The sequence below is a fragment of the Diorhabda sublineata genome, chromosome X (assembly GCF_026230105.1).
Source record: "Diorhabda sublineata isolate icDioSubl1.1 chromosome X, icDioSubl1.1, whole genome shotgun sequence".
Taxonomy (NCBI): Eukaryota; Metazoa; Arthropoda; class Insecta; order Coleoptera; family Chrysomelidae; genus Diorhabda; species Diorhabda sublineata.
This window is the reverse complement of record NC_079485.1, coordinates 11,433,310-11,446,412: the sequence shown is the minus strand read 5'-3', so window position 1 is coordinate 11,446,412 and position 13,103 is coordinate 11,433,310. Positions and strand designations below refer to the sequence as shown.

The window sequence follows — 13,103 nt, the reverse complement described above, 5'->3', positions numbered from 1 at the left end:
CACTCAATGACGGTAACCCGTAACTTCTCGTCGTCTTCAAGGCGCTATGTTCACCAGTCCATTCCTTGTTTTAGTGTGAAAATACTAGGTGAAAGATCATGTCAATATATAATGAACCATTTCCGAATGGATCTTTGATTCATTGCTTTGTTTTCTTAGACTTCAGACACTTGCAGATAAATTTCCATAGATTCTAGGTTTTTACCAGAAAAATCCTTCACAAATTGCGAATTTGTCAATGACAGCGCATATTTAAATTTCAGTAGGTACCGATTGAGATACCATATGTGATTAGCTAGGAAGAGTCTGAGAGAGACGGAAACGTTACCTAATTTCTTAACAGCCCGCGTAATATCATTATTCAGTCATAATAAAGACATTAACTGCTGGTCGGTCTTCTGACGGGTCACTGTCCCGTCAAATATCTTCTTAACACGATTGGCATGACAGAGGACGACAACTGCAGATCTCACAGTTGTGGTTATACAAAATGTCTTTTAGGTGCAGAGTGGCTGAAAAGTTGTAACGACTCCCCAAACAATCTCCAATTCACAATATATATTTATTTTAGTTACAATGATAATAATTTTTGAATTAATGAATAATGGTTCTTCATGGAAAAAAGTTACTTAGTGTTTGACACAGGAACCAATCGCTTGCGTATTATAAATACTGTAAGACAACCAATATGTGAAAATATCAGAAAGTGATCAGTAAAATTGTTGCATAGCAAACAACAGCTACAGAATTATGGAGATAAAGCGATCGAACGTTATACGAATCGAATTTCTATGCACACTATTCTTACCTAAAGAATTTGATTCTAGACAGACTCTGTCAGTTCACAAATTATGAAAACTGATCCAGAGAGATTTAATAGCAAGATTAAAACAGCAATAAACTTATATATTTTAACAACTAGCATTGTTAGCTGCTTTTTTGCTAGGCGTAAGTCCCTGAAGTGGTTTTAAAATTTAAACTTAAATTCATATCGGTGACAGACAAAATTAATTTCTTTGACATCACACTATATAAAATCAACAATAACATGAAAATATAATTATATACAGAACCGACTTGGTTCTAGATATCTTCAATTTTCAACTTCTAGATGTTATTTTTTGCTCAATTCTCAAAATAAATTTCTCAATTGCTTAATCATTTTTCTATACGATAATTCTCACTATTTCCTCCTAGTATTCTTCTGGTGATTTTTTATTTTTCCAATTCTAATCTCTCTTTTTCTACTTGTTAATTTTCTACGTATCGCTTCCGTAGCGTTCTGTTGTTCTCATTATCGTTTTGTACATTGTTTTATAAAGAATTTGTTATTCTATTTAGATGTTTTCAGTATCTTTGTTCTATACTTACTGGCTCTGTGTACGAAGTATGGATTTTTTATTTAGGTCCCCTTTCGCTGTGAGACTTATCAGTTGTTTCAAATATTTAGATCGTTGATAATACCATAAAAATATAATTTTTATTGATTATTTCCTACGTCTTTTTGAAATCTATGAAAAATGCATTTTTACCCCATTATTTGCGTTTCCTTCGAACAAAGTTCCTTCCAATTCCTTTAACTCTTTCTTCATGCTCCTAGTGAGATGAATACAGTTCTGCACTGCATGCTTATTAACTTGCATAATGAAATAATGTAAATTTGAATTATCTTACTTACATACTTTATCTTAACATAAAAATAAGATGTATGATTTCGAAAAATTTGATTACTATGAAAGTAAACAATTATTGAATTGATAATTTATAAAGAATCTTATCAAAATCAAAAATCAAAAATTTGGTAGTGAGTACATCACATGAAAATCATGCTATTACATATAAAAAAATTTCTAAAACTTCCGGTTATACCGGAAGTGGACACAAACTTCGTTATTTTAAAAAGAATGCTATGGTTTTTATTAAATTTTTGGATGGAATCTACGCAAAATTTCAATATAACTATAAATATTAGACCTGACTCGGTTATTCAGTTGGAAATTATTGAATTTACTCAATTTCTCTTTAATTTTAATATAGTATAACACTAACACAGAACTTTTTTAAGAAGTAACTTTTTATCGATACATTCTTACAAAATATTTTCAATAACATCACTCATGTATCTGTTTTACTGCATGATTACACATTACATGTGCTCATGGCCGTTCGCTATGGGCATATTCTGATGCTACTTATGTATTCAGAGATCATTTTGATGAGTGAGATAAATTTAGCTTCCGTTTATTTTTTCACCTCTACCTAGTTTCACACTTCACTAAAAACTATGGACAACTACCTACTTTATATTCCAAATATACTGATCACTAATTTATGTTTACTGCTCACGATTTGACATCTCGTTTGTCACAACAACTACTTAATACCCCTATCCTCGATAGGTCTTTGAGTACTTTTATATTAGTATCTTCTAGAAGATTTGATCCTGGGAGAAACCAGCACCTTCGCCAAATTTTAAACCGACAATTTTTGATTAGGCAGGGGCGGATTTGAAGGCTTACACTATTATGCAACGTACTAATATCAACGGAATTTACAATATTTGATCAGATTGACAATATGAAGAATATTCAGTAAGCCATAATACACATAAAAAAGTATTATTATTAATAACAAAGAATCTGATGTTTTGGAACAATTGAAATAGAACAAGATTTATATTTTTTGTTCATGATTACCTTTTACCAAACTGATTAATTCATTCATTAATCATTTGAAATAACGTTCGATAAACAGTTATCTATACAAAGTATTCAAATAATACTTCATCGGCATAAAGTGCGAGGTTGTCAAATTTCATTTGAAGTAAGAATTACAGAATCTTCCACTATTATATTACTATTGCTCTGCGTTTCAATGACATGCTCACTACAATATAATTAAACCTATCGAATTCACCATTGCTTGTTGAAAAATATCGTTAATGATTCACACTCATTATAAATTGATGATATATATATATTGCACCATTAAATTAACAGTAAAAGTTTCGGAAACAAAAGAGTCCAGTAGATTCAAGTTTCAATGAGTTGTCTTTATAATGCCGAGCACATCAGGCGTAATCCAAAACGTCTAATAAAACTTTTACACCATCCAACTCCCAGTTTCTTTATGATAATGAAGTAGTTTTCATATAAATTTTCTTTTTAAATTAACCTAAATATACAGATGTAAAACAAGAAAGACTGGGGCTTAATGTTTTTTGAGAAAATAAATTAAGGATAGCACAAGGAAGTTTTATGACTTGTCTGCATAAAAACAAAGAGCATAAAGTTATATTAACCGAAACTGCTCCTGCATAAATTTTATGTTATGCCCTGAAAATTGGTTCTTATGTGCTTCCTTCCTAGCTCATCTCTTGAACAGTTTCACATTTTCTCTAAGTTGTATGTTATTAAAATTCTGTACTATAGACAGTGTCGGATTTAAGGAATGGAGATAATTGAGAAGCAAATTTTATGAAGTAAAAGATAACACGAAAAAATATGTTCACTTGAAATTACTTATCTAAATTACTATGAATACTGTTCTCTGAAAATTATAATTTTAAACAGTATACAGAAGACATTTGTGTTCTTCAAATTTCTGACTCAGTAAATGATACAAAATTCACGTACTTTTGCATAAAGTATCAATAACCGACAATAGGATTCAGAGTTTCACTTTTTGACCCAAGGATACCACAGTTGTAGTTACTTACGATATAATGATATTTGTGCATACGTTATATAGTAACAAAACAAAATGCTAAGAACTAAGAGAAATGCAACACCACGCAATATTAAATCATGACTTAAATAAAGAAGAGGGTGTAGAAGAAATAGAAGAAAAATGGGGACAAATCAAAATCAGTATCCTTGAAGCTGCCATAGAGACATATGGAGTCTTGAAATTTCCTGACAAAAATTAAAGAGGATAAGGTGGTGGACGGATGAGATAAGAGAATTACGAAAGATGAAAAAAATAGATGACACTTGAATACAAAAAATAACAGAAATTACGGAAAATATAAATGAATAAGTGAAGATCAATTTAGAAGCAAGAAGATAGATACAAATGCGTATATTGAGAATAATAAGATAGGCAGTTATGTGATGAAGTTTGAGCAAATAAGGAGAGAATTAGTAGAAGCAATTAAAATACTAGCAAAAACAATTACTCGAATAATAGAGAAAATAATAAGAAATAAGATAGGTGTCACCTTAGCAAACTCACAACGTGGCTTTATTACAGGAAAAAACACAAACTACTTAATATTTATAAATAGACATTCAAATGAGTAATTGTTAAATAAAGATAAAGAAACTCATTTATGCTTTATAGATTTGGAGAAAGCTTTTGGCTGAATAGGGAGAAATGATATATTTGAAATATTTAAATACCGTGAAATAGAAAAGAAGAGAATAACAGTGATAAAGGCAATATATGAAAATAATAAAGATGTACACCAGCAAACAATAAAGAATCGAAGAAATTTACTAGAAAATTTCAAAAAGAGACCATGTTCTTGATTTTAGGTCTCTTCTGTTTTAAAATTAGTTTTATTTTAATAGTTTTTAAAGAAAGATAGCGTCACAATTAGTACAAGGCACTTTGTGGGAAAGTCCTTGTACATATGGTAAGGAAAAATGTTTTGTTTTGATGTTTCGTTTCAGTTTTATTTTTCAATTGATTGTAGTATTTAATTGTGACGCTGTCTACATAGGGTAAACATCTCAGTATTTGGAAAATAGACTAAGAGGTCATGAATACGATAAAAAAAATAGAACTGCATTAATGAACCATGATATATCAAATAAACATAAATTCAATTATAAAGATTCATAAATTCTTGAAACGGAATCTAATACACAAAAAAGGGAATTTTTAGAAATAGTTCACATTCATAAGAACGAAAAAGCTATGAATGATAAAAAAGATCTAAATAATTTAAGTAAAATTTATAGCTCCATTTTGTAAATTCTAATAAATTTAATATATTTGAGATATGGAAACCAAGGAAAAATAAATTTTTCTTATTGGAACAAAGTTCTAAGTTCATTTTATACTTATTTTGATATTCATGATGAAGGTGATCTATAGATCAATATAAATAAGCAAATTATCAGTGTCAACATCATATTTTGATAAAGACTTAAAGTCGAAACGTTAAAATTTATCATTCTTTCAAAAACTATCAAAAAAAACTAATTTTGAAACAGAAGAGACCTAAAATCAAGAACATTTAGATGTGTGTGTAATAATAGAAAGTAAAGGCAGACAGAAGCTTAAAATGGAAAAAAATTGAAAAGTTGATGAGTTAGTATCACAATTTGGGAAAAAAGAAGTATTATGCTCTACAACTGTGAGACATGGACATTGAATCAAAGAGCGTATAAATATATAGAATGGCAATAAAATTACTCAGAAAAAGTTGGAAATAAATCAAATAATAAAATAAGAAATAAAACATATAGATTAATACTAAAAGTAAAACCATTTAGAGATAAGATAGCACTATTGAGATGGTTTAGATGCATATGCCGGATATCCCAAAAGAATACCATAGGAAAAACGTTCAAAAGAGCTGGTCAACATTATAAAAAAAGTTCAAGAAAAATGAATTGATAATGTAAAAGAATAACTTCATCAGTATATCTTAGGATTTAATAAAATAAAACAATATGATCCTATCTATCATTCAAAACCTTTAATAATTAAGAATGAATTAAATTATTAAATAACATTTGTATTGATGGTTGATTAAGTGATATCGTCAGATAATGTTCAATTTATTGAACAGTGTTATGTTTTCACATTAAGAATTCTCGATTCTGTTTTTCTATAATGGAAACCCTTGGATTAAACTACTATCCGAAGAGAATCTTTCTACAGTGTATCATCCTCTTTCTTCAAATTTTCCTAAAATATTCACAATTTTGCCAATAGTAAAATATTCATTATTTATCTATATGTTCTATTTTTTCTAGTGTGATCATATATATAACTGTTTAGCTACCATTCTTGTTTTCAATTTCTGAAAAACAACTAACATATTTACCAAATTTCAACTTTTTTATTTTTATCATTCTTTTCTTGATCAAGTTATTCTTTCTTGTCTCATGTATTGTATTCATTTTTGGATTCACACTACACTCCATTGATTTTTTTAAACGAAATAAATATTAAATAATGACATTTTTTTCAAGTTAATACCTTTTTCAATGAACCTAAAGTACTCAAATGATTTATTATATTGTAGAGTTATAACCTATTCAATATAGCTAATGAGGAGGCTGTAATAATAATGGGTATTTTTGAGAATTTATGTTGTCGTTATTATTTTAAAAAATTGCAGGTATCAACGAATTGGTCGTAAATAAGCGCCATAACCATTAAATTTAAGTGATTCTAAAACGTCTCTATCGAATCCCTTTTAGTAACCAGCATAATATGATTAATGGTATAGTACAAAACAACGATGTATAAGGTCTTAAATTTGTGGGGAAATATAAAAATTTTGAACTGAAAATCAAGTTGTTATAAATGCAATAATGAAGTTTAAATATACTAAACTTTTGCTAATTGGAATAAAATATTCATATTAAATGAATGAGTCATCTATGTTATTCGTCTATCAAAAACTATTCTTAATTATTACTAATAATATCCAATTATTGGTGAAAGTGAACTGAACAAAACAAAATATATATATATATATATATATATATATATATATATATATATATATATATATGAGGTTTCGTCATAAAACATGGTACATACATATATACATATATATATATATATATATATATATATATATATATATATATGAGGTTTCGTCATAAAACATTTCATTCAACACCAGTTACAATAGCCTCCGACCCAACCCTAATGATCCTTTTACCCCTTCGTAATGACGTTTTAATTGGTGGTGGCTAGAACCGCCTTAGCTTTTGCTTTAATTTCTTCCGAGCTTGAAAATCTTGTCCCTAGCATAGACCTTGGGGAATAGAAAAAAGAAACAAAAAAGGAGAGACAATGGATGTTTCAGTTAGGTGATGTGATATTTAACGAGAAACGCATTCATAATGAGCTGGTGCATTGTCTTGATAGAGAAACCAGGACTTCGCCTCCCACAACTCGAGTATTCGTTTCTCATACGTTCAAATTAATTTATCAATGTGTTAGTCTACTTTCGAAGTTGAGCGCCATTCTGGGCGACTCACTCCCTCCTCTAAGCCTCTAAAACCAGTCAAACACTTGTTTGTAAGCGTCACTTCCGTAAACTCCATATCAAAATTACAAATTATGTGGGAGTCTTCCGTAGTTCAACAAAACACTTCAAGTTTACACGTTGCTCTGTAAGTTTCAAATAGCTCATTAGTTAGTATACTCATTGCTTCACTTAAATGAGGGACTTGCAGGCTTGTATAGCTACAAAAAAAAATAGAAAAAGACGATCAATAAGTTTTCGAGTGCTGCTTATTTCCATATCTTTGTATTTGATTTTATGTTATTCATTGTTTACGAAGTAGCTGAAAGTTTTGAATAACCAACCCAACCCAGGACGTTAGTCAAGTAACAGTGTGTTTAACAGATGTAACACAATGCAAAGTGAAAGAAAAAAATGGGGAGAAGAAATAAAAAATAAAACTGGCCAGAACAGGCAAACGAGTGTAAAGATGTGGATGGGGATATGATATCTATTTCTACATCTAATTAAATTCCAGTATAACGTAAACGGGAACCTTGTTTACATATTCTTATTGTAATTTGAGTACATTTTTCATTGAAATCAGTTCACTTTCAAAGTGTCAATTATAATAAATAACATCGTCCCAATGCTAAACATATGAGGAAGATCTCTTATGCAAACATATTATCGCAGGAGAACAATAAGAAAATGAAATAATAAAGAGTTCCAAATTCCCTCGAAATTACCTAATAATGATCAAAAATTAGCTAACAGTCAACACGTAAACATACATTCGCCGACTATGAACATAAGGAGTGGTGGCCACTTTCACTTACAGTCCAGTTCGACTTATTCTTAGATTACTTAGTCAGTTTCACCTTTGAATAAACCGTTATCAAAATGAATAAATTCAATGTTCTATCCTTACTTTTCACGTTGTTGCAAGTTGTAATTTTTTTGGACCAACCTACAATTTCAACGGCCCAAGAGCCTTTGTTTGAATTACCAGTTGAATTAGTTGGATTTCCAGTTATTATAATGGCTGTTAGATTATCAAATTTTGTGAAAAAATTGGCTTATTCCTTGAATCCAAGTAAGTTTTCATACATGTATCACCCTAAATAACGCATTTATTCGATCAATATACAGCAAAGTATTCTTAAAATTGTGAACAATTTCCTAAACGAATTAGGTTTTAGAAAAATAAAGTGTTTAGTTTAATAATGTTTTTAGAAAGTAATGGCTTCATTGAGAATATTTTCTTGTGTACCCTATTTTGTAAAATATTTCAGCACCAAAAAAATATAATAAATAGTGAATGATGAATAAGATTCTTGATATAGTTACATAGTTTTAACGAATCCAAATAAGATTTATGTCTAATAGTCGTGTTGCGATCTTTTTATCTCTTTATATTTTGATAAAGACGGAATAGGTCGAAACGTCAAATTTTTATGTTTTTAAAAAATTATTAAAAAAATTAGTTTCAAATCAGAAGAGACCTGAAATCAATACTATATATATATATATATATATATATATATATATATATATATATATAAGCGTTTTTTTATTGGGAACGTGTTAATGAAACACCAAAGTAGAATAAGCTTCCGAATACTTATGTATTAATCGTCTGGAAAATAATTAATTAAAATTTGCGGTGACTTTAAATTGTAAAAACTTGAAATTCATGGGAATCAATATTCAAAATGACGAGTGATAGAAATATCAATATACTATTGAAATCAATATTTCTATCACTCGTCATTTTGAATATTGAATTCCGAATCCCATGAATTAATGACTGAAGTTTTTACAAGAATTAATACAATTGAAAGACGCCGCAATTCTTAATTAACTGTTTCCTAGAAGATGAATACGCCACGTTTCCAATAAGAAAACGCTCATAATCCAGATCGCAAAGACTTTGTTACAATTCACACACACACACACATCACCTTCATCATGAATATCAAAATAAAGATAAAATCAACTTAGAACTTTGTTCCAATAAGAAAAATTAATTTTTCGTTTGTTTCCAAATCTCAAATATATTAAATTCATTAGAATTTACAAAATAGAGCTATAAATTTTACTTAAATTATTTAGATTTTTCTACCACTTATAGCTTTTTGAAGAAATTATATATATATATATATATATATATATATATATATATATATATATATATATATATATATATATATATACAAACATACATACATTAATAATAATATTAATTCTAATAAACGTGAACACTTTGATAACCACATTTGCACATCATAAGTGAAGATATGAACATTAATATTCCAGGATATTCATGTTAACATTAAGGATCAGTCTTATACTTTATATCAGTGTAGTTTTAAAAGGGTCATAAACAAACTTATTTCATTTCATGTGGGATTGTTTGAGTACGAGAAAACTCCAAGTTTATTTTTTGATCCAATTTTTTTGTAAGCGTCCAAGGTCCAAAAGAATTGTATTCATCTTGTTAATCTTTAAGATTATCTCTCCGCCAAAAAGAATTATTCATTGACTCTCGGACAATATCTTTGAAATTTTGAAGAAATGCCTAGGAGCAACAGAATTTTTAATTGAGCAGCAAAAACGTATTTTTGAATGTGTCAGTTTTTTGAAATCTTAGCTGTATTATTATACATTATCAGGAAGCTTAGACAAAAAGCTTCAATTTGCTACCTTAACTTTTCATGCAAAATTGTTCAAGAAAATTGGGATTCGTAAAATACATGATAAGTAAACGAAGATAAAAAGGTAGGAGAGTACAGTTTTCAAAAAGTGAAGAGTTTTAAATATTATTGTAAATGAAATAAATGTCAGAACAAATAAAAGAGCGCATACTATCTGGGAATAGGGCACTATGTTAATGCAACAGAAGAAAATTCCGATTGGAAAATCCTAAGAACAATATTACTGTAACAGAAGGGAATGGCCATAGGAGAAATTAAAACAGACAATGAAAGGACCAGGTATAGTTACAAATCTCAGAAGTTGAATTGGTATGGTCACGTAGAAAATCGCAGCCGGGTTGTATAAGATAAAAAGTAAATTGGAGCCGATGGCAGTTTTGTCAAGAGAACCGATAATAAGATAAGAATGTCATAGGAGACATAGAAAAATTAAATACAGATTACTTTAGACACAAGATCAACAATAGGAGAAAATGAACTAAAATAACGGGAGAAGCTAAGAACTACATAAATTTATAGAAAGATGAAGAAACAAGCCATGCGGAGTTATTCACCGTAATTCACCGTAATAAAATAATCAAAGAACTCCAAGGAGTGCCACAATTTAAAAAATTTAAATGAAAAAATATTCGATAGCAGACTCCCCCAAAAAATCAAGTATCAAATAATAAATAATGAAAAACTACCTATCATACTTTATTGTAGTGCTGGCTGGCTATGGATTAGAATTATGTAATGAATATTTTGTTAAATATAATCAAGCTAACTGGAATTAAGTGATCCAACTGCACCTAATATATAATTTACGTTGCTAAAATGCAAGAAGTGGAAAGCGATCGACAATTTGGAGAGGTGTGTTTAGTAGACGCAAATAGCGAAGCGACTCCGAAAGCTAAACCGTTAACGCCTAATAAAGCCACTTTAATAATTGAATTATCCTCCATTTGTATGCATCAGTGACAAATTGTGCTCGAACTATCACAATAATACATTCGACAATAAGAAAATACATGTTTCAACAATGGAAGAGTTTGGAAGTAATGGAAGCACTGAATGGATATGACATTATATATATATATATATATATATATATATATATATATATATATATATATAGTGGAAACTGCACTGTCACATTGTTAACATTGAAATTTCTACTTACAATGTTCAAGAATGGTTACTCAATTTTTTTCAACAGAATTTTTTTCAAAATATTAATGATAAAATAAATTGAAAATCTAAACACCCACTTAGAATAGTTTAGTGAAGTATAACTGGAAGTAATGCGTTATAAGAAAGTTTCTGACATATTGAAAATTTCCGTGAGAAATATCCAATCTGTTATAGCTATCGGGTAAATATGGAGAAAAAATAATTGTGTCTCTTGAAAATAAATGAGGAACAGCTATGTAAATATTATCCTGGATGTTTCCAGTCCCATGGAATGATTTTTAGCAAAAGCAATTGTTTGTTTGACTAAGAAGGTTATTGCAAAAGTGTTTTGCTATTTCATATATTAATCGATTACTGTTTTTTAATTGGTTTGAAAAAACTCTATGGACTATATGTGTGAATTTGGTAGATAGTTAAGTTCAAAAATAACTATGTTTTTGTGAGTAACGTAACGTTTTCATTCCAAAGTTTCTCTTTCTTCTAACTGTATTCACATTAATACATGAAAATAGATAAGAAAATATCAATAACCATTAAATTGCTATTGAAAACTATAATTTTACTTTCACATACTCTTTTAATAGTAATGCATAGGGATGTCGCAATATTTTTCTATTATGAAATACAATTTTAAATTATGTATGATATAATTTGCTTTTAATAGTTTCCAAGTGTAAAAATACTTTTAGAGAAAGCACTCTTTTGGCACATGTCGTTCGTAAGGTTGGAATTTAAACAATTTATTATGTGGCGTTATCCAAACGTCCAACCTGTGACTTATCGAGTAATGTAGAGTTAGAGTATGTTTCTAAAAACCTATAGTAAGGCGTTCAAATATAAATAAAAAAAATCATTTCGAGAAATATCTACCTTCATTTTATCCAAGTAACTTTTTAGACACCTATAGAAGAACACGTCGTGCCATTTCATCGGACGAATTGATTAACATGATAGAAGCAGAGAAAAGATTAGTTTCGGAATTGGGTGAAAATGTCTGCATTTATCCGAAAGTCTGTTTACATCACGCAGAAAAAGCAAGAAAGTCTAATGGCCGACAAGAAGTGGTCATTGATTGGGATGAGATTTTCAGGTAAATAAAAAGTTCCCACTATCGACCCCAGTTTTTATTTGCTCTCCTGTTGACATTAGTCCACGGCCGGATGATTATAGATGAACCAACAAATTTTTGGATTCAAATTAAATTCTGAGAGTATCGTTTTCATTATTTCAGTATCCCAAAAACAATTGACTTTTCTATATATGAACAGAAAACAATGAAGTTGCTGGCCACGAGTTTGCTATCGAATAGAACTGATAATTGAAATTCAACGTAATGTTTAGTTAAAAGTGAAATATAATCTTAATTGTTTCAGCAATTACAAAGCTTCTTCGCAGAAACACAAGGAGTTCTATTTGCTCAGCGTATTCTTAGGAGACTTCATTCAATCTCCAAAATTCTGCAACCAGCTGATTAAAAGAGGACGAGCATGTGTAGATGGAATATGATAGTTTCATTATATACCAAATTTTTAAGTAACTTGTTTTCATAGAAGAGGTAGTTTTATACTAGTCACAAGGGAGTCAATGTAATATAAATTGAATGTAGGATAGGTTAAGCAATTAAATGCATGAATTTAATTTGAAATATATGATAAATAATTTCTATTTTCGTGGTTCTCATAAAATGCTTCAATTATTTTTTGAATCGTAATGATGGTTCTTATATTTTAATGTATTCTTAATAGTGTCACCACTTTAAATGTGTGGTTTGTATTGATCCGTAATTTCTAAATTTGCTGATATATATTATTTGTTGAAAATATGAATCTTAAGTAATTAGCTTAAGTAATTTGTAATGGAGTACTAGAAAATTTATTTATCAACGTTAATTGTATTACAAATAAAATGAGATTTTTCCACTTTTTAACAAGGTTACCATTAACATAGAAATAATTGTCCTGTCGTGGCTGCGGTTTTTGGATGGTATATCAAAGAACTCTGCCGCCTGACTACAAAAC

General features: G+C 29.1%; 1 protein-coding gene across 1 annotated transcript; it reads left to right on the top strand.

Moving 5' to 3' along the window:
• Nucleotides 1-8,098: 8,098 nt before the first annotated feature.
• Nucleotides 8,099-12,591, top strand: LOC130451866 (uncharacterized). Its single transcript, XM_056791224.1, has 3 exons — nucleotides 8,099-8,291; nucleotides 11,983-12,175; nucleotides 12,459-12,591. The coding sequence occupies exons 1-3, from the start codon at nucleotides 8,099-8,101 to the stop codon at nucleotides 12,589-12,591; spliced, it is 519 nt and encodes a 172-aa protein (XP_056647202.1).
• The last annotated feature ends 512 nt before the right edge of the window (nucleotides 12,592-13,103 follow it).